The following is a 22,540-nucleotide window of genomic DNA, read 5'->3' as shown; positions in this document are numbered from 1 at the left end:
GAGAATCAGGCAGATTGCATACCTGCAATAAGACAGGGCATACCGGTGTTGAATTTGACTGGCAGCTTGAACAGATGACGAGGCCATCTTGATGAAGTACCCCTTCTGTCAAATGTATTAGTTTTATGCCTTTCTAAGCTTAATGTGTTCATTCTTTGTAGCTATTTGAAACAGAATTGAAACAGAACGAGAATAAAGTGCAAGAGCTGAAGGACAGAGTCACAGAGCTGTTGGAGAAAGACCCAGACTCCCCTGAGGTGTCCAAATGGAAGCAGATGTTGGATAAAATAGGTATTGTACTGTGTTTGCCATGGGCATCATTTGGGGCTTGAAAATGATATGCTTGATTCCATCCGAATAGCCACAACTGCTTTTGTTTTCATACCCCTAGCAATATTATACCATCTTTGCATCATTGCCTGCACAGCCATATGCCAAAGTATTATTCTTGTTCAGTCCTGTTCCAGTTGGAGCCTGAGGCATAATCCCACACACAGTTGTGTCCCCCACTCCCCCTGTATATATGTATTTCGTTTATATCCTGCTTTGGTTCCAGAGAGTTAAAGTGGTATACCTGGAAGTCCCATTGAAATCAGTAGGATTTAAGCAACTAACTGTGAAGAGGATTGCAGCCCTTACTCTGAAGTTACACCAACATAACTGTCTTAAAAGGGCTTCATAGAATGACTGTTTCAAATGTTATAATTCTGTTGTCTTGGACACACATCTCTTGTTCTTTGTACGAATTAAATGAATTCAGAGGTACTAACACAATGCAGTTGGCATGTGGGTCTGCCGTTTAGCTATTTCTTCATGCTCTATTCCATGCTAAAATGCATTTCTGTAGTATGTGGCTTCTAGGACTCTTTGGCCATTCTTTAAAAACATTCTCCTAAAGATTTTTGCCAAAATTTGGGAAATGACCATGTTTGGACAATAAGCTTAGGCAACAGTTTGTAAAAAAAATAATTTCCGCTGAGAGTTGTTTTTTCTCATCATAAGTGTTAGGTTCCAGTTCATTATTGATTGTGCTGTGCATTCACAGAGCTGTGGTATTGAAAGCTGATAAAAATTTAACAATAGGAGGAAAAATTATAATGAAATTAAAACAGAACTGACTGCAGTTCAGCACAGATGCATGAAGATTACATAAATAACCAGACTATCTTGTGGTGGGGATTACAAGTTTAAAGCCTTCCGTGGAATGCACCAGTTTTGTTTCCAGGCCCAAATTTCCACTATCCAATTTCCCCCTCCCTCATTTTGCTGATGACCATTTCTCTCAAACATCTACTTTTTATCTCTATTCTTTCTCCATCCCACTGCTTAAGTAGCTGGGTTAGGCTCTAGGCTTGAGGTAAACACACTAAGAATGAATTGGTGATAATTAATATGTATTATTAATGAAAACCACACTTAGATTATATACATAAAGTAAAATACATATTTAGTCTGCCAGTTCCCCTATCCTAACTCCTCCCCAGAGTTAGAACTCGGGAGTATTCTTTCCAGTAAACTGAAGACATATTTTGCCAAAAGGTCTTCAAAGATAAAAACCCCTCTGATGATGTCTCAGGATATATAATCTAGGTGAGTGTTCTCTTCAAAACTCTCCCTTGAAAGACTGACTCAGAAGACTTTCTCTTTCCATAGCTCCTTCTGCTGCTTCTCGCTGCAGAACTGTTCTTCCTTTCTGTGGTGAACTTTCTGTTCTCTCTTCAAGGTCATAGTTCTTGCACATTCTTGATTATCTTTCTGAAGTCTTCTCTTCTCTCATTTTCTTTCTCTCCTCCTATCTCCATTTCTGTCTCCAGTGTCAAGGCTATGTCTGGACTTATATACACAATGACCCCCTTCCTCAGCTAATCATCACTTGACACCTCTCAGATCTGAGGCACTGTCTATAATCATGGACGGATAATAGTGACTGAAATGTCCAAATACCGAAAAATTCCATTCTGACCTTTTAGTCTCCTTCTGATGCCACTGTGTCTTATATGTACACATGGAGTGAGAGCAGGAGTGCACTCATGTGCCCTGCCCACTAGCCACCCACCAACACAGGAATGTTATTTTTACATAGAACTTTATGAGGCTGTTCTCATGGCAAGCCCATGAGAGGGTTAGGGCAGCCCATGCAGGGTTAGGTTGTGAGAAGTGGCGGGATGCTCGCGGATCCCTCTGCTCCCTGCCCACCTAACCCTCATAACTAACCTGGCTGCTAGCCACTGTTAAGGGTGCATTTGCACCCTTAACCCAGCTACCAGGTTAAGGGTGTCACAGAGGTTAACCTGGTACACAGAGGTAAACCAGGTTAAGGGTGACACAGAGACGGGCTCATAGAGCAGCCATCTGACAGATGAATTATTTTATTTTATTTGTTTAGAATGTTTATATACCACTTTTCAACAAAAAAGTTTTCAAAACAGTTTACATAGCAAAGAAAAGAGAAATGTGGTTGTAAAAGGAAACACTAGCAATGGCCATGGGGAGAGATGCTATGCTGGATTGAATATGGATAAAATTATGACAGAAGCAGTGTTTGTCCTATAGTCTGCATTCATCTTGTCAAGATATTTTCCATGGAAAATATTTTCTTTCCTCAGAATAACTGGCCTAACAGTCAGTTGCTGTGGAAAGGCCTAAGTGGCTGATGGCCTGAATACCTCTGACTGTTGGCTTATGGGTTTTGGTCTGTAGTCTTATTTCTTACAAGACATCTATCAGCAAGCATTATGTATATGTATTTTTAAAAATAGTATATTTATTTTATCATAGATTCCAAGTGGAAGGAACTCAGCCAGGTAACAGCTGACAGACAGAAAAAACTGGAAGAGTCATCAAATTACCTGACCCAGTTTCAGACAGCCGAAGCTCAGTTAAAACAGTGGCTTGTGGAAAAGGAGCTAATGGTCAGTGTACTTGGACCACTTTCAACGGATCCAAACATGTTGAATACGCAGAAGCAGCAAGTTCAGGTCAGCATCAGATCCCACTGTGCATTATTTTGCAGAGTGTTGCTTTTGCTTCTTTACTCAAAATATGCTTATAGCTCGGTCAGCGGAAGTTTGCTGCATCAGTTTATAAGTCAAAGCTAACTTTGTTTGCTGCTCTGAGAACTACAGTTTTTGCAACAACAAAAAAGTGATCAAAGTTTAAAATAATTGTCAAGAGTATATTCCATAAAGTAGATAACTATCATTTAAGTACATCATTATTTGTTCATAACTGTGTTAAAATTTAACTTTTTAAAAGATTTCAGTCCTAAACATATTACATGGACATCAGTTCTATTGGTTTCAGTGGAACTAAATAACACAAAATGGTACCCACCCACCTAAAATTAATTGTGACTAAATCCTCATTGAGAGCAAAGAATTTAAGTTAGTTGCAACTAATATGGTTATGCATGAATTGCATTTTGAGTACCAGTTTGGTGCAGGGAGCGGGAGCTTTAAGAAAGAGGAGAGCAGGTGCTTACTTGCTCTCTGCTGCCCCATGCAGCTTCCTGCCGGGGTGGTGCTCACTTGGCCCAAGTACCCAGCGCATGGCATATGCGTGGGTGCCATTTGCATGGTCAGCATGTTGTTACTGACATGTAAATGTGCATGCTGGTGCCACACAGGGGTACTTGGGCTGAGCGACACCCCTGCAATAAGCATGTGACAGCATAGTGTAGGTAAGCACCTGCTCTCATCTTTCTTAAAGCTCCTGTTCTCTGCTCCCTTCCTTATGCCCAACCGGTGCTCAAACCACGGTTCATGCCCACCTCTAGCAACTAACCTCTTGGATTTGTTTCAGTGAAGTTTAATCATGGCTAACTTTAGCTGGCTCAGGGCAAAACTTTATAGTCAAGTCCCATTTAGTTATATGCAAGGGATTAAATTTGGTCATCTGGGCTTTTCTTATCTTATTGAGAGCAGAACTAGAAGCAATAAACTAGTAAACATTATTTTAAAGCAGTCAAATAACTGCTAATAGTTTGACACGTGGCTTTTCTTAACAGTTCCCCCAAATTAATATTTTGTGCGTTCTCTCACTTTAGATTCTGCTTAAAGAGTTTGACACTCGAAAACCCCAGTATGAGCAGTTAACTACAGCAGGGCAAGGGATACTGAAAAGGCCGGGGGAGCACCCACCTTCTCATGAAACGGTGAGGCAGCAGCTGGCCGCTGTAGCACATAAATGGGATGGCTTAACAGGACAACTGAGTGACCGATGTGGCCGAATTGATCAAGCCATTATCAAAAGCACAGAATACCAAAGTCATCTAAGAAGACTCTCTGAGAAACTTAGTGCCTTGGATAATAAACTCAGCAGCAGCCTGGCTGTAAGTACAGACTCTGATCCTGTGAAGCAACAACTGGAAGTGGCCAGAGAAGTGAAACAAGAAATAGAACAGGAAATGCGGAATATAAATGCTGCTCAGGCTCTGTGTGAGGAATTGTCGGTGCTGGTAGCAGAAGATTACTTGAAAGCAGAACTTACTAGGCAATTAGATGGTGTCTTAAAGCCCTTTAAGGATATGGAGCAAAAAGCAGGTTAGTGTCATTAAAATGAAAGAGAAAAAACCAAAAAACATAAAAGTAGAAAAATGTCTTTGTTCACAAGTTTACTTTGCACCCAGATCAAGGACTGGAGCTTTCCCAGACAGCAGACTTTAACATAGGTTTTCTGCAAGGCTTTACTGTGAGTTGGAAGTTGTCCAAAAAAACCAATGCAAAAAGTGGATTTTTAAACTCCGGATATAAATCTACACTCTAATGCACGATGAAAAACCAGAATTGTGTGTCAAGTGCTCCCCAATAGCTCATAGGGACTTCTGGATAAATTTGGCCTAGATGTGAGGAGATGTGAACTAAAAGCCAGGTGTGAAAAACTTCCACGATATCTCCAGAACACTTCAGAGCAGTGCCTGAAAGGGACTGAGATGAGACTGGCTCTCCAGACCTAGATTGTATTGGGAAGTGGGATGGGAATAGCTACATTTTTCTAGGGATGTGCGAACTGACTTGGTTCAAAGGCTCGAGTCCGAAGTTATAGTGGCAGGGTCTTATCATGAACCAATTGCTGGAACTTTTGAGTATCACTGGGACACAAGCAGCTCTGAACCATCCCCCCATCCATTTCCATTCAAACTGCAACCAGATTCTTTCCTTGAGAGCAAGACGAAACATAGTTAACACAGCCACAAGCATCCCACACCCCAGAGACACTATACAGGCATTCAGGTCGACCTTCTTTTTCCTTCTTGCATGTGTCTGGTAAAGCATAAGTTCTTTTGGTAATCTTTGCCTTTTGCGGGTCAGCTGCAGTGGCTGTGGCCCTTGAAAAGACTATGATTTTCAAGAGGCCCTGTGTCTTTCCCAGGACTGCAGGAAGTGGGGGGAAAACAACCCCAAACCTCTTACTGAAAATCTTCTTAAAAGTCAAGCTGCTCCCTTGCTGGTGGGAACCAGCAAAGTTAATAAAGAGAGAGAGAAAATGTTTCACCAGGCTCTTCCTCACCTGTTACATATAGGGGTGGGGGGCAGGATGTGGAGGTTGCGTTGGATTTCAGTAAAAAGAGTTGAATTGGGCCAGATTTGGCCCAATTTGATCCAAATAGGACAGCAGTTTGATTCAAGTCAAATCAGACCAATATGATTTGGATCCACCTCTGCCTCCAAGGTTTTGCGCATCTCTACTGAACATACAGTAGACAACACATTTCTCCAGCCTGTTATATCTATTTTTCTTGCCCATACAGTTTTGGATAACTTGATTGGAGGCTCAAGTCATAAAATAGGAAGCAGTCCTGAGTTTCAGATTCAGCCAGCAGGTCTAATCAGATGAGCTGTAATGTTATAATGGGACTGGCAGCAATCTTGGGATTCAGCTTTCTCTCACTGGGTTTTGAGGGAGAATTGCAAGCTTAATTTTTTGTTGTGCGCCTCATTTGTCATTGTCATGTTTATTGCAGAAGTATTCAGAAGTACTTCCTGAAGTCAGTGCTTATACTATGCTAGGTGCATGATTAGCTTCCACAACCAAGTCTTCCTATGCTTATACTATACTTATACTTATACTTATACTTATACTATGCTTATCCTATGCTTATACTATTCCTTATACTATACTAGGTGCATGATTAGCTTCCACAACCAAGAATTCCCCCCATTCCCAAAAGTTTTGCTCCTTGAGCATATTTCAAACTTCATGTCAGTGTCCTCCAAGCTATTGTTCTTCAAATACAGTACTGCATTTCTCAGCAAGTAGGCTACAATGGAGTATAATGTTTAAATTATATTTCTCAGAGTGCAATAGGATATATTTTCCTAGAACATGTGTGTTTTCTCTTTAACTGGAGTAACGTTCACTGTAACCCTTGTTAGCTAATTTATAGACATGGTTTTTAAAAAAAACCAAAATGTTTTGGTCTTCTGCAGGCAATCACATTGAACAACTTCAGTCAGCCTATGCTAGTTCTCATCAGTTTCAGCAAATGTCTAAGGACTTTCAGGCCTGGCTGGACAAAAAGAAAGAAGAACAGACTCAGTCTCACCCCATCTCTACCAAGCTGGAGTCTCTGTGGTTATTAATTGATGATCAAAAAGAGTTCAAGGCGACCTTGTCTGACCAGACTGGTTCCTATGAAAAAATAATTGCAGAAGGCGAAAGTCTGCTCCAGAAGACTCAAGGGACTGAGAGGGCAGAGCTGCAGTCCCAGCTGAACTTGCTCAAAGGTAACTGGGATGAGATGAACAAGCAAGTTAAAGAAAGGCAAGATCAGTTAAATGATTGTCTGGAAAAAGCCCTCCGATACAAAGAGCACGTAGAGAACTTACAGCCCTGGTTAGCAAAGTGCCAGAGCAACCTGGCTGGAATCAAAATGAGCATAGAGCCTGCTGAGCTAGAAAATTCCATTGCTCAGGTGAAGACCTGGCAGAAGAATTTGGACAAACACCATGGGCTGGTGGAGCTGCTGAGTAATGCAGCTGAAGCTTTGGTCAATGCCTGTCAGACAGATAAAGACATTATTGGAGAGGAAAAGATGCTGTTGATCCAGCAAGTAGACGTGGTCACCGAACAATTGCATGCTAAGAGAGAAGGTTTGGAAAAGATGTATCAGAGACTAAAAGAGTTTCGAGAATCATCCAAGGAAGTGAAAGAGCAGCTTACGAACGCCAGAGAGCAGCTGGAGGCTCATGATGCTCTCAAACCCCAGACTTACAGCAACAAACACTTGACAGTGATGCAGGCGCAGCAGAAAGCACTTCAGGCGGTGAAGACTCAAGTGGACCAGGCAAAAAAGCTTGTCCAGGAGCTGGTGGTGGATGCTTCAGATTCATCGGGTGTTTCTGAACTCTTGTTGAAAGCAGAGGCACTAGAAGAAGAATATTGTACCATCAGCCAACAGACGGAAGACAGATGCTCCTTCCTGGAGACTAAACTCCAGGGAATTGGCCATTTCCAGAACACCATTCGAGAGATGTTTTCTCAGTTTGCAGAGTTTGATGATGAGCTGGACAGTATGGCCTCTGTGGGCAGGGATCTTTCCATACTGCAGTCACAACGAGAGGCTATCAAAACTTTCCTGAAAAAATTGGAAGATCTGATAACCAGTAATGAAAATGCAAACAAAACCTGTAAAGCAATGTTAGCAAATGGAGCTGAAACCTCTCCTGATGTTGCGGGTATCAAAAGAGACTTGGAGGCTTTAAATAAGCAGTGCAATAAGTTGCTGGATAGAGCCAGAGCCAGAGAGGAACAGATTGAGGGGACTGTTAACCGTATTGAAGAATTCTACAGTAAACTAAAGGGATTTTCGGAACTGCTCAGGGAAGCTGAGGAACACGAAGAGTCCCAAGGTCCTGTTGGAATGGAAACAGAAACTATTAATCAACAGCTGAGTATATTCAAGGTATGAAGATCCTTTCTCTCTTGTTAGAATTCTGCATTATGAAACCATGTCTGAGTGGCTATAATGACAATTTACCCATAAGAAGCTTGTGAGGTGAGCTGCTTAAAAGTTAGATTGAAAAGGGAAAGGAATTTTGCTAGATGTGTCCCATTGTTTTGCTCATAGGTCACTGTAATGGCCCTTTTACTCCTTCTTTCAGAGGAGGAGGAGTTCTTTTATTGCAGCCATAGGCCAAACAAAAACAAAGGTGACAATAACACAGCTGTTCAGAATTACAATAAGTGGAATAAATATAACAATACATACAGGTAAGACTAAAACTACATAAGATCAAACTTATAAAAGACCATGGCAGGATGTCTGTTTCATCGCCCCATAAATAAATTTGGCTACCACTTTGGTGACTTCATCATTCAGCCAAACAATAATTAAGATAAAAAGGATCAGACCTACCAGGGAATTGCTTTAGTAATGGATGCAGTAAGTCCAGAGGAGAATGATTGTGGTATTCTGGGCCTTGCAAGAGCTTAATGGAGTGGGGTGGGTGGAAGAATAAAAAAGTGGGGGACTGTTGTGACATCCTGAGACCTAACCTCCCTGCCCCCCCATGCACCAAGATCTTTGCCCTAACGCTGCAGCACAAGTATGTCTGTCAAAGATGTGAATGGTGTGCAATACCACTGTTGTCTGATGCAGGGTGACATGTGCACATGCTGCTTACCTGGCTGACATTTCTCTTCACAGAGCAGAGCAGCTCTCTTTCCTTCCATCCAGCCATGTTAAAATGCATGGCAGATACTCCATGGAGAGGTCAGAGTCACGTGATTTCCCCCCTTTAAGAAAGGCCTGTCTTGACTGTTAATTTAGGTGTATCGAGGGAGGCACACCTACTCTGCATCATGGCCAAGTAAGCGTGTGAACTATAAGATTCCTGCAGAAATAAGTATAGCATATAACTTGGCAGTTAGCATCAGCCAATCTCATAAGCATAATATAAAAACATGGAGCTAACACATAGAGATTAACTGCAACCCTTTTCCTACCCTGCAGCATGACTTGAAAATGCAAGACATGTTCTTCGAGAATGATGTATGGCTCATTTTGCATCTGTCCCAACAGAGGGTGCTTTTTGTCTGTTTTAGGCTGAGTCAGTTATGACATTTATTCCACCCAGTAGTTTCTCAGGTTGAGACCTAAAGTCTTGTTGATAAGTGACTTTTATTGTTAATTAATAATGCCCTCTAACTGTATATGTAGAAATAAAAATGCCAAAAAAGAGTTAAGTCATAAACTATCTGGACTGTAATGATTAAGCCTTCAGTTGTCCAACCGCTGAACAAGTCATCTCATACAGACTTTTGGTTTTGGGGTCCCGGGAATTTACGAGTAGTTTGAGGGTTGTGGCCTGAAGTTATATGACGTGTTCTCAGTTCAGTGGCATGCAGCTCTTTAGAAACTGAGAAGTGTGTTTTCTCTTTGGACAAAGTTGTTAGGGAAACTTTCTAAAGTTGTTTTAAAACAATATATCCATCATGTAGCTTTGGAGAGCTCTAGCAAAGCTGTACCCCGCCCCTCCATCACAGACATCACGACTGGTAATTTTAAAGCTGGCCAGTGAACAAGTCATGCTAGTGCAAAAGCACTAATTCATGGACTGCTGGGTGGGTTTTGGCTGCTCCGAAGTTCCTCAACATAGTTTAATTTATCCCAGAAGTTAGACTTTATCAAAATCTGTATTTCCTGGCCTTTCTGTCATTGTTATACTGCCTTGCTTAGGAAGTTCAGTGCCATAATGGTGGCATACTCTTCTCATGGACAAATTGCTGGAAATTTGGGTAGCACTAGGACACAAGCAGCCCTGAACCATCCCCCCCATCCATTCCCACTCAAACTGTATCCAGATTCTTTCCTTGAAAACAAGACGAGACATAGTTAACACAGCCTCAAGCATCCCACGCCCCAGAGACATTGTACAGGCATTCAGGAAGAGGTAGATCTTGCTATGCATAGTGTGTTAATATAAAGCAATTCCAAATAAATGACAATGGATAAAATTGCCAAGCAAGCTGTAATTCAAGTGCTCTCTGACAGCTGGCACATATACATGTTTCTGCAGTAGATACTTGTTTCATTTGTTTACTGCACATGATTAAACAACAGTTCTGTGAGAGAATGAAGGTGAGGTCAAGCAACATCCTGAGTGAGGGCCAAAAGGACTGAGATAAGCATTTGTTCCTGGAGTTGTCCAGGAGTCATAGCTTGGATCCATGCCAAGACTTAGGAGGTTCCATCCAAGGTAGTTTCAAAGGATCAGGCAAAGTACCAATCACTCATTCAGGGCAACGCAGAGAAGCATGAAGGTGAGATGAGGCAAAGGCAATAGTCCAGTGACTGTGCAGTTCTGTTGAAGCATAGTTCTGCTTTCTATCTTGTAACCCAGGCTCTCATCCAAGAAAGTTGTCTGGCAGAATGTATTTTAGTCTCTAGTGAGTTCAAGGTTCCCCAACTGCTGAAGGAAAAAGAAATTACCCTGCGTCTGGATCAAGAGTTCAACTTCTATTCCATGATGGCTTTACAGGGAAATTGAACTACTCTAGCACAATTCTGTGGGCCAGAACATCTCCTTAGGTTGCAGAGCAGGGGAATTGGCCACTAGCTCTTCTTGCCTGCTAGAGCAGACATCAGGGAGATGCATATAAGCCCTACTTAACTTTTAGGGGAATGCAAAAATCATGTTACTGCTTAATTGTTATGGATCAACATAGCCCAACCTTCAACTCAGCCAAATGTTCACTGGTGCTAATGAGAAAGAACTGATACCAATTGAAAGAACAGAGATGATCTCAGAGCAAATTGCTGTTTGAAAATGCCAACAAAATGCTACTTCATTATCAGAATAAAGAGCCTCACATGACTGAGGTGGTCTCACTGGGGAGGCGTAGCAAAAAAGGACCTTGAGTTCACTCTTGATGCAAAAGCCCTAGGTTAGTGTCTCAAATCTGCTTTTCTGACACCCCTAGCATTTACTCTGAGGGTTTGTTACAGATGAAATGGGAGAGAACAATGATAAAATTTGAAGGGTGAGGGGGACCAGTCATCATGGGATTAATAGGAGGAAGGCAGATAGATCTCCTTCTAGCTGATGGTACAGGGGATGGACCTTTTGTTTGTTGACATGGTGCAGTTCATGTGGGGAACCTGAGGAAGAGAACCAGGGGCGTAGCAAGGTTGGAGGGGGCCCAGTGACAAGATTTTAAAATGGGCCCCTCGCTGATATACACACACAAACACACTTCACAATATATAGTGCACTCACACTCACATTCCCCATTATGAATACGGTGAAAATCTAGTACACATTGAATCTAGTTTTTTTACTCTCTGCTCCTGCCAATCTCCAAGAGACTCAACATAATTCATAGGGGGTGCAACATGGGCGGGTGGGGAGTCATGTGATGTGCCTCTGGGATGCCCCTCGAGGCAGTGGGGCCCCAAGATGACTGCCTCCCCTTGCCTAATGGTAGTTACGCCCCTGAAGAGAACAGGATCAACCCTATTTATTTATGCATATCACTAGTTAATTGTGTCCATTACGGATGACTATAGTTATTTCTTTTGTGGAGCAGAAATGCAGAGAGAAGTAGGAACACTCATCGGGAGAAGGAAAAAGAGGTTGGCCTTGATTAGGCACAACAGAGAATATCTCCCTCTCTTTCTTCATTTACAAAGGCTTAGGGTCCTGATTCCCAAAAGGTGCATCCGGGCCTACTAGTGTGCTGCAATACCATATTGATGCATCCACTAAAAGGCTGTCTGAGTAAGAATGTGCCATTCGTTATTTACCCCTCCCTGCTTCTCTCTGAGGCCAATATGTAGGCAGTGACAACATTCTCAGGTGACAGTAAAGAAGCAGAGGGATTCCCTGATGTAGCTGTCAGGTGTGTGAGAATCTGAGGCATTAACATTTCCCAAAAGGCATGATGCTGTCCTGGAGCCATGACTGACTGGAACAACTGTGGAGGCTAGGATCTGGGAAGGCAGTATTAACTGTGCTATTCAACAGTATCAAGGAAGATGCCTGCCCATTGTTTCAGAAGCTGATTGAGAAACTGTGTATCTTCTCTACTGCTGTAGTCCAAGGGCCTTGCATGTGTGGGCTACGTAATCCCATGTGACTCTAAAAGGCAGGACTATGCTAATTAGGATAAGCTTTTTAAGGCTAGGAGGAGCAAACCCTCCTCAGTTCTTTGACTCTAAGGCAGCTCTTCCTCAGCTTTCATTTTCAACCTAGTTTTGGTTTTGCTTTTTCCTCCTAGCTTTTCCTCCCTGCTCGTTCCCCCTCTGATTGTTTTCTCCCTCCTCTCTCTCTCTCTCTCTCTGCCTCTTTCCCCTCCTCTGCTGCATGGAAACAGATGGCAGGGTACTCCACATATGAGCAGTGAGAGGGAGATCACAGCATGGGCCGCCAAGGGCCCTCCAAGCAGCTATGAACCTACCTTGGAGGCCTTGTTTGTTGGCGTGCTCAGCTTCCACCCACAGCTCTCCAGAATGCATGGCCACCACCAGTCAGCTGTTTGGCGGCATTCTGGAGCAAGCAGAGCTTCCAGCCACCATTAGGGATGGCGGGGAAGCGGCCCGAACAATGACTCATTTGCCACTACCCTCCCCCCAGCTTCTCTTGCTGGTGACGGCATGCCTGCTACCCCCACACGCCCATCAAGGTCTTGTGGGGCATGCAGCAGGCCGAGCAGGCCTGATCCCGCTGGCAATGGCATCCTCCTCTGGCCAGAAGACCCCAAAGAGTATGGCGCTGGCAAGAACGGGGGCATCATCAGACGGAACAGGAGCGGGCTTAGCAGCCTCAAAACAAACAGCGCCTCCTTGCACAGTGGTGACCAAGAGCTTGGCTACAGCAGCGCCTACTGACCCAATGAGCTTGGCCCAAGTTGGGCCTACTGAAACATCTACCCCTCCCACCCCGGGACCCTCAGGGTAATCTAATCTGACCCGAAATGCTCCCTCAGACCAGCCGTTAGCTCAGTTACCAGGGGACACGCCACGCCACCAGCCTGGAGTTCATAGTACAAGGACTTGTTGGCAAGTTCCTTTGAAAGATATGAAAAACTAAAATCTAAAAAGCGAAAGTGAACCAAACAGGTCTCCTCCTCTTCCAGTCCAGCTTCTGAGGCACCTGCCTCTAAAAAAGCAAAGAAAAAGAGGACACACATTAAAAAGTATTAAAAATTGATATCTAGATCTAAACAGAGAGAATGGAGTGCACACTCATCTGAACTCTCTGAACCAGGCTCTCCCAACCCCAGGGCCCCAACCCTTGGAGGAACGGGGTTCTCTCTCGCTGAACCTCCGCGGAGGCCTCCACAAAGACCTCCAGTCAACCACATCCCTGTTATTCCTCTAGATGAGGACCCCACAGCACTTGACATCCTGGGCCTACCCTCTGATCCAGAGCCAGCGTGATGTCGTGGTTAGAGTGCTGGACTAGGGCCGGGGAGACCCGAGTTCAAATCCCCATTCAGCCATAAAACTAGCTGGGTGACTCTGGGCCAGTCACTTCTCTCTCAGCCTAATCTACTTCACAGGGTTGTTGTGAAAGAGAAACTCAAGTATGTAGTACACCGCTCTGGGTTCCTTGGAGGAAGAGCGGGATATAAATGTAGAAATAAAAAATAAATAAATAAATAAATCCACTGGGAGGTGGGGATACAGAGCAGCCACAATCCGAAGGCAAATGGTCTAATAGCCTAGAAACCCGAATCCGCGTACCCTCCCTGGTTGGACTTAGGGTTGCGGTATGTCCCCACGCGTGAGACACCCTTGGACTACAGCAGCAGAGAATGGAGCATTGATCCGTTCAAAGTCCATAGCGTTTTGACCCGCCCTTTGACATCAGCGCCTACTTTCCAGAGACCTTGGGGTTGTAGACTCTTTTTTTCTGGTTACTGATTCGGCCATGTGACATGCATATCTTTAGTTTTGTTCTGCAATATACTACCAGGAAACTTAGCCTGTAGTTTTTAGCTTTGCATCCTTTTCCTTGGATAGTCATTTCCTTCTGGTTTTTTGGTGTGTTTTCCCTTCTTCTTTTGGACACGTTTGTTTCCTATTTATATAGAAGTTTTGTTCCTTGAAGTACTTGTCTTGGCTTAAAAGAACTGAGAAGGGCTTGCTTCTCGCAGCCTTAAAAGGCTTATCCTAATTAGCATAGTCCTGCCTTTTAGAGTTACATGGGATCACATAACCCACACGTGAGATGCTCTTGGACTCAGCAGCAAGAAGGAGCCCTCACAATTCTCTATAGCCAATGCTCTGTTTTCAACAAATGATGTTTACTCTCAATTTTAATCCCCCAAACCCCCTGTGCGTTGGTATGAGTGTTTTGGGAACCCTGGCTTAGGTACTGGTTCTGCAATGCATGTATTTGATTATACAAGTATGCTGAATAGTGTGAATTGTTTATCTGCTCAACACTCTCTTTGCAGAGATGTTCTGCCCACCTCTGTCACCCTCACAGAATGTGTTCACCTCCTATATCAATACATTTTGGCAGCTATTAAACACATAAATATCTGTGACTTGACAGCAAAGATTAGCCTATTTCTTTGCCTTTAGCAGGTTTATGACAGGGTAACTTGGCTATGTTTAAAATCCATTTCTAAATATCCTTTCAGATGACCTCTTCAGTTCTAAATATATGCAGTGTATTTCAGGATGGGCCAAAGTGCGCTTGTTTCCAAGCATCATCTTGTGCAAGAAAATAGTAGCGTCTTGTGTCGGTTTTCCCCATGAAAGCCTGCTGTTAAAATGTACTAGACAATGTGTCTTTGGAGATGGTGGCACTGATTTTTTTCAGACATTTATTGTTATCGTCACCATCATTATCACTATTATTATTACAGTTAATGGCTGACATTTTCCACATCCTTCCAGTGATGGACGGAGTGCTGTGAGTCCACAAGGAGCCTTCAGTTCTTCGGGGTGGTCTCTGTCTTCTACACATATGGGCTATGCGCCTGCGCAGAGACCTCGTCAGAACCTAACAAGCTCAATTCTCCTGATTTAGGTGGGACCCCCCCCCCCAGCTGCTATAAGCGGCTGTGCCACTCCACATCCCCTCAGTCTTCGTTGTCCGCACATTCATCGTGGAATCTGCAGCTTGGCAACAAGTAGGACTAATTCTTGCATCCTCTCGTTTTTTCTCCTGTTTCCCTGTATTCACGCCTATTATTGTTTCTTTATTTTGTACAGTAGCGTTTTTTTCTTGACATTTTAATTTTTTTACACTCAACACCCACCCACCCCATCTTCATATATTTTTTTACGCTCAACACCCACCCACCCCATCTTCATGCCTCCGATCCCGGCCGGGACGAGGCTTTGTGGCTGGTTGGCCGAAAGTCTTCTATGCCGGGCACAAAGAACTTTAAGAAATGTGTTTGCTGTGGATCTAAGATCCCTTCCCCCGATACTCATACTGAGTGTCTTCTCCGCCCTCAGTGTGAGCCTTGATACACAGCAGAAAAGGGAACTTGACCCTTTGTTCAGCCTCACTGATGTGGAAACTAAGGTTTCTCTGCCATTCTGCCACTCAACATTGGTTTCTCGGCCTCTCAGGTTTCTCGTCCTCTCTGCCACTCAACATTGCCTTATTGGGGGTCATGTGTGGACATTGGGGAAAGCTGGCGACTCCTTTGCAACCCTATAGGCATTTGGAGAACTTCTATAGGGTGCAGATGCAGGAGGATATGACCTTCTTGAAGAATCATCCCACCCCTAATTCCATTATGGTTGAGGCGTCCCTGCAGAAGTCTAAAGGTTGCAGTCACTCAGCGCCGGGTGATGAGGGCAGGAAACTGGACTCCTTTGGGAGGAGACTCTATTTTTAAATTTTTATTTATTTATTTATTTATTAAAAATTTTATACCGCCCTTCCAAAAGGCTCAGGGCGGTTTACATTAAAACTCTACTTGGTGTCAGCTCTGCATTTGCGGGTGGCAAACTACGAGGCCTATAATGCCAGGTATAATAATTTTTTGTGGGAATAGGTGGTCCCCCTTTTTTGGACCTCTTGCCCCAGGGTTAATGTGACCTGGCAAAGACCTTCCTGCACGAGGCTGTACAGGTGCAAAGCAGGAGCTTTACTCAGCCAGGCACTCTGTGGAGTGTGCAGCAAAGGTGATGGCCACATCGGCTGACGTATGAGGCCCGTGCTAGGATGGAGGATCTCCCCTTTGAAGGTTCTAGCCTCTTCGTTGAACAGACTGATGACACGTTACAGAAGGTGCAGAAGCTGAGGAGTACGGTGAAATCTATGGCCTACTCTTCCTCTGCTCCTAAGCCACAGAGGCAACCTAGGTGGTCCCCCTATCAACACCCTAAAGCCCCTTCGCAGCAACACTCTTCATCGGAGCATTCATTTTGGGTGAACGAGTTCCAACCCCATTACAAGTCCGGGTTCCAGCCCATTAAGCCTGCCTTTCAGGAGCAGCATCTGAATACCTTTCCAAAAAAAAGCAATGATTATTGGACATTTTGAATTTTCCTGGCTCCCTTTGCAGCAAATTGGGACAAGGTGACTGTGGATCACTGGGTCCTCACAGTCATATGCATGGGTTATGCCCTCGAGTTTCACCAGACACAACCGCTGTCAGGGGTTGTGACTACTCCGTCGACCCCAGCTTTGGAGCAGGATGTCTCTGTTCTCTCTTTGAAAGATGCGATCGAGCGGGTCAGCAATGTGACGGACCCCAGCTTTTATTCCTGTTACTTTGTTGCTCCAAAACTGGACAGCAGTCAGAGCCCTATATTGGACCTCAAGGGCCTAAACAAACACCTTGTCTACAAGCATTTCCGGATGTTATCGGTACCGACTATTTTGGCCCTATTGGAAAAGGACATGTGGATGGTCTCCTTGGACTTGAGAGATGTGTACTACTATATATCAATACTTCTTCAACATCGTCATTTCTTGTGTTTCCAGATAGGGGGAATCATCGATCAATTCAAGGCCTTGCCGTTTGGCCTGATGACGGCCCCAAGGGTCCAAAATGTCTGGCCCCTGTGGTGGCATTTCTGCAAGAGCGAGGGATAAAAATTCTGCCTTATCTAGACAATTGGCTTATCCTGGCGGGTTCAAAGCAAGCTGCTTTGAACTCTCTCAATCAAGTCATAGATACTCTACAGAACCTGGGCTTCCAGATCAACTTTGAGAAGTCCCAGATGACGCCAATCCGCAGGATACAATTTATAGGGGTGATCTTTGACACTGGGGTGAAAAAAAGTCTTCTTCCCAGCGGCCCGCATAGAGACGCTTATATGGCTGGTCTCTGCTTTCCTGGCTGGAGGACCACAAACCATGCATTTGGTGCAGTGCCTGTTGGGCCATATGGCTGCCACCACCTGCATACTTCCCCACGCGCACCTTCAGATGTGTGTTATTCAGAGGTGGTTCCTGGATGTGTTTGACCCCCTTCGGGACCCTGCTTGGTTGGAGCGCACACCTCCCCAGTTGGTGCAAGAGGCTGCGGCTTGGTGGGTCAAGCCTCATCAATTGGGCCTTGGCTCTCCTTTCCAAGTCACTCCTCCACGCTGGGTGATTACAACCGACATGTCGGAGTTCAGCTTGGGTGCTCATCTGGCCAATTATCATTTGAGCAGCCACTGGATGTCAACAGAGAAAGGTCGGCACATCAACTACTTGAAGCTGTTGGCCATATTCCATGCCCTAAAGGGCTTCTTACCCACAATTGCAGGTTGTTAGGAAACCGACAATACGACGGCGAAAGCCTACATAAATCGGCAGGGAGGCATGATCTCAAGGAGCCTCCTGTTTCTTTCAATCGACCTGTGGCATTGGTGTGTAGTGCATGTGGTGACTCCTCATGCGGTCTACACTCAGGCAACCTGAGCGTCCAAGCGGACATGTTGAGCAGACTAAAAATGGTCTCCCACTAATGGACCTTAGATCGCAGTGTTCTCTGGGACCTGTTCGCACTGTGGGATGCTCCAGATCTGGATGTCTTTGCATCCCGGGACAATGCACAGTGTGCCCTCTATTGCTCCAGGGGAGGTGAAGGGGAGGGCTCTCTGGGCGATGCTTTCGTCTTGTCCTGGAACGGCCCCTTCTTCAGGGCCATCCTGATAGCCCCTTGGTGGCCCAGGAGGCCTTGGTTTGTGGTTCTGCAGTGGCTGGCAGTGACTTGGGTGTGCCCTCCCGCTCTACCTTGCCTACTGTCACAGGAGAAGGGTCAGTTGCTCCATCCAGATGTCCGGTCCCTGCACCTGATTTCCTGGAAGATCCTACTGACTTCCCGGTGAGGCTCAAGGATGTTTTGCTTCTGGCTAGGAAGCCCTCGATGAGGAAGTCGTATGGACATCAATGGACTCGTTTCTGTACATTTGCTAACCAAAATGGGTTTGATGTTCTTAGTCCATCTGTTCAAAATGTTTGTATCTATCTATTGACTTTGAAAAAATCTGGTTTGAAACTCTCCTCTCTCAAGAGTACATTTGGCGGCCATTTTGGCACATTCACCCACCTCTCAGGTTTCCTGGTTCAAGCACCCCCTGATAAAAAGTTTTCTGAAGGGTTTATCACATGTTTTACCAGATGACCCTGTCATCTGGTAAAACCAGATTTGGGATTTGGGATTTGTCTGTGGTTCTGGCTGGTTTGCTGCGACCGCCCTTTGAACCTTTGGCTTCGATTGATCCTCATCTCCTGACGTGGAAGGTCACCTTCTTGGTGGCAATCACCTCCACCAGGAGGGTGAGTGAACTGCGGGCCCTGAGGGCTGATCTACCATACCTGTAGTTTCACAAAGATAAGTTTGTGCTCTGGCCAGATGTTCAGTTCCTGCCAAAGATAGTTTCTACTTTTCATCGCTCCCTACCACTCACCTTGCCTGTATTTTTTTCAAAACCCTTTGTCTGATGCAGAATGCAGGTTGCACCATTTGCGTGTTAGAAGATCTTTCTATGTTCAGAGGTCGGCAGAGTGGAGGAAAATCCCTTCTCTGTTCGTCCTGTATGATGGGCCTCGCAAGGGCTTGCAAGTTTCTGCTAAGTCCATCTAGGTGGATTGTCTCTACCATTAAACTTCGTTATGATTTGGCGCATAAACAGTTGCCTGTGACCGTTAGGGCACACTCAGTTTGGTGCATGGCACCCTCTGTTGCCTTTGATTGGATGGTTCCTTTGGACACTATCTGCCAAGCGGATACTTGGGCCTCACCCCATTGCTTTATTCATCATTATGCCATTGATACCAAGGCAAGGAATGATGCTAAGTTTGGCAGGTCTGTCCTGCAGTCTATTTTCAATTGATGTACCTTGTTGCTTTGAAATAAATTCTTCTCGCAGAATACATACTTGTTTCCATTTGTTCCCTCCTCCTTGGGTGCTAGCTTGTTATGCACCCATTGGTGTAAAAGACAGAGACCACGTCGAAGAACTACAGGTTGCTTACCTGTAATTTTAGTTCTTTTAGTGGTCATCTGTCCTTTTACTTGCCCTCCCAGTCTCCCCGATGGGCCTACTGAAGGCGGACTCCGTGACTGAGGGGATGTGGAGTGGCGCAGCCGCATATAGCAGCTGGGGGTGGGGTTACCGCCTAAATCAGGAGAATTGAGCTTGTTAGGTTCTGATGAGGTCTCTGCACAGGTGCATAGCCCATTGATGTAAAAGGACAGATGACCACTATAAGAACTAAAGTTACAGGTAAGCAACCTGTAGTGTCCCTGAGCTTGAAGGCTTCTTGTGCAGCAGACCAAGTGTGGAGCGGGAAGCAATTTTTGTCTCTTTCCTCTCTCCAAAACCCTTTCCCACTTGTATAAATATGTTCCTGAGGACTGTGCAGCTCTCAGGAACATGTTTATATGAGTGGAAAGGGCTTTTGGAGGGAGGAGAGAAATGTGAACATCACTCACCACTCGCCCTCTGTGCTCAGTAGGGATGTGCACGGAACCACGGTCGGGCAGTTCGAAGGCCCTGGGGTTGACACTTCAAGGGCGGGGGGAGGTTGTACGTACCCCTTCTGCTGCTTTCCCCCCACTGGCACCGTATTTTTCTAAAAACCTTCGGGGTGGCAGCGTACCTCCCTGCTGCCCCGTTGCCCTCATCGGCTTGAAGTGGCTGGAAGTCCCAGGTGTGCATGTGCCCATTGTGCGCATAGCAGACTGAAATGGAAATATGACTAGTAAAACTTCTTTGAAATCAGCACCAAGAGTGATATTTTAAAAAACATATATTTTACAGTTAATTACTTTGGATTATGTTTGCAGCCAATCTGATTTTTAGAAGTACTTATCTGCTGTGGATGAGAAAAAGAAGGCCTAGTCGTCATAATCTCTTATAACTGGTCTTATCTCCTAGGGGTTTTCAGAGGGGAAACAGTTTGAGAAAACCTCCTTACAAACAAATCTTCCAGTGTTTCCAATCAAAGCTCTGCTTTCAGTACCATACAGTAGCTGGCATATGGTGTTTCATGGTGTTTCTGTTTCATTCAGTTTTCTGTCACAGATCTTTGTGCTTTAATGAAAGTAAATTCTGAGTGAATGTGAACAAAAAGAAAGTTCAGCTGATGAACTTGCTTTACTTGGTTACCCTCTGCCTGCTTCCTTATAAAGCCAACCCATTGGATATGAGCCTGGGGGGTAAAAACTGTTAGCTAGCTGGTCTTTTGCCTGAATGTTTTAATGAGCTACTTTAATCTTGGGAAAGAAAAGCAGGATTCAGTCATTGCCATGTAATTATGCGCCATGATATGTTTGCAAAATATTTCAGTAATAACCCCTCCCCACTTTTCTTTTTATTAAAGAACATGGAATTATGTCAGTTTCCATCACTGAACGGCCCATTAAGTCCCACCATCACCACCATTCCCAGATGAGGCAATTTAAAGGGCCATTTCAGTATATATTTAGTGTGCAAATATGTGTCAAGAGGTGCTTTTTAATTTTGCTTCATAGAAGATCTGGGCCTGGGTAAACATTCCAGTTGATGAGCTTGAACTAATATTTAAATTGGTTTAGGTTGGTTGCGTAGGTGGTGGCTGTTTACCTTGTTGATTGAATCAAAGCAGTGTTAACTTTTCCCTACAGAATGTGGTTAATTTTCTCATGCTTCTTCAAAATTAAATCTGTACATTGTTGCTGTGTCAACTTTAATACTGTTTTCTGTTGCTACAGCTTAAAGGAAACACAATGAGGAAAAGCCAGTTTTTATCATTGTGATTTTGCTCTTCTGCACTATCCTTCCTTGTCCGAGCTCCATGTGTTTGCTAATGTCCACACAGAGCTCCTACAGAGGCAAACTGCTTCACTCTGGGCCATGTCTCTTTGTTGCATATGTTTCAGGTGCCTTCTTGGAAAATAATGGGACATGTGCAACAAATCTGTATGCAGCTGACAAATTTATCTGAGTTGAAGATGACAGGCCTCTTTGACAACAGACTCATAAGGTTTCTTAGATTTTCCACGTCTCTGTGTTGATGTCACACACTAATTCACATTACATATGTTTGAATGTTTAAGTTTCCACGCTGAAATAATATCACTCTCCCACCACACACAGTTTTCTAGTACAAGAAAGAACATTGTGCAGCAATAATGATGTGGGCTCATAACAACTGGAAAGCACTTGTCCATCAGATTGTTCTATGCAGTCACATTTAATTTAAATGTAAAATGGCTGCTTGTTGCATGCCACACTACCCACATTAATAAAATTTAGGAAACTCATATGAGGAGAAAACAAAATAATCAGACTATTACTTATTAAAGTGATAATAATAACAGGATTAAAGTCCTGTAAATCCAAAGATTGTGATCAATGTGCACATGGAGCTTTGTATAGGCAGGGATTGCACCGCAGTAATTAATGTTGGGGAAGCTCTGCATGTGCAGTGCGATAGCACCCATGGAGCATTCGCCAACAGATAAATGAATGGAACAGCCACACTTGGGTGAAAGTTCATGTAGGCATCCAAAGCTCTGGATATGAGTGATGACTTAACCTAAATGGAGTTAGTGGATATTCTTGTGGAACCTCACCTTATGGGACATTTTCTGGTAGAACAGATATAAAACTGTTTTTAGAAATCTGCTGGATGCTTCTTTCTTCAGTTTGTACCATTACCCCCAATTGTACTTTATTTACCCTATTTAGCCTTTTCTTTTCATTCTAGTTAGGATTTTATTTTGTTATTTAGTTGTATCCCTTGTTTGGATATCATTGTATAGTTAGCCTTTGTCTCAGATCCTAAAAGCACCAATAAGTATAAAGTGGATATATTTTATTGGTCTAAATTGAGTTATGGGTTAAAAACATATTCTATGATAATTCAGAGAAACCTATTGGCTTGCTAAAACTCCAGCTATAAAATATTCATAATGTATATGGGTTAGTATTATTGAGCTAAGGATGTGATTCTGTGCAGACTTGTGAATAAGTCCCACTGAATGTAGTAGGAGTTACTGTTGAGTGGACGTGAATATTCTCAGTCTGTTAATTCAAATCTGTAAATGGTAAGAGTGGAAAGGAACGATGTTTGGTTGATTCAGTGCTATACAGTTGGCTAGCTTTGAAAGATGTATGCCATTATTTGAAATCATTATTGGG

General features: G+C 43.9%; 1 protein-coding gene across 32 annotated transcripts in view; it reads left to right on the top strand.

Annotated features, from left to right (window-relative positions):
- The window catches only part of DST (dystonin), a 488,434-nt gene that overhangs the window by 365,174 nt on the left and 100,720 nt on the right, over positions 1 to 22,540 (top strand). For all 32 annotated transcript variants that reach the window (XM_053286451.1, XM_053286446.1, XM_053286475.1 and 29 more), the window contains 4 exons: positions 162 to 291; positions 2,779 to 2,978; positions 4,046 to 4,541; positions 6,429 to 7,903. In XM_053286451.1, the coding sequence (XP_053142426.1) occupies positions 162 to 291; positions 2,779 to 2,978; positions 4,046 to 4,541; positions 6,429 to 7,903 (2,301 nt within the window). The remainder of the gene's footprint in view (positions 1 to 161; positions 292 to 2,778; positions 2,979 to 4,045; positions 4,542 to 6,428; positions 7,904 to 22,540) is intronic.

The sequence above is a fragment of the Hemicordylus capensis genome, chromosome 1, assembly GCF_027244095.1.
Source record: "Hemicordylus capensis ecotype Gifberg chromosome 1, rHemCap1.1.pri, whole genome shotgun sequence".
Classification (NCBI taxonomy): domain Eukaryota; kingdom Metazoa; phylum Chordata; class Lepidosauria; order Squamata; family Cordylidae; genus Hemicordylus; species Hemicordylus capensis.
Note: the sequence above shows the minus strand (reverse complement) of the source record. Positions and strands in the feature narration are given on the sequence as shown.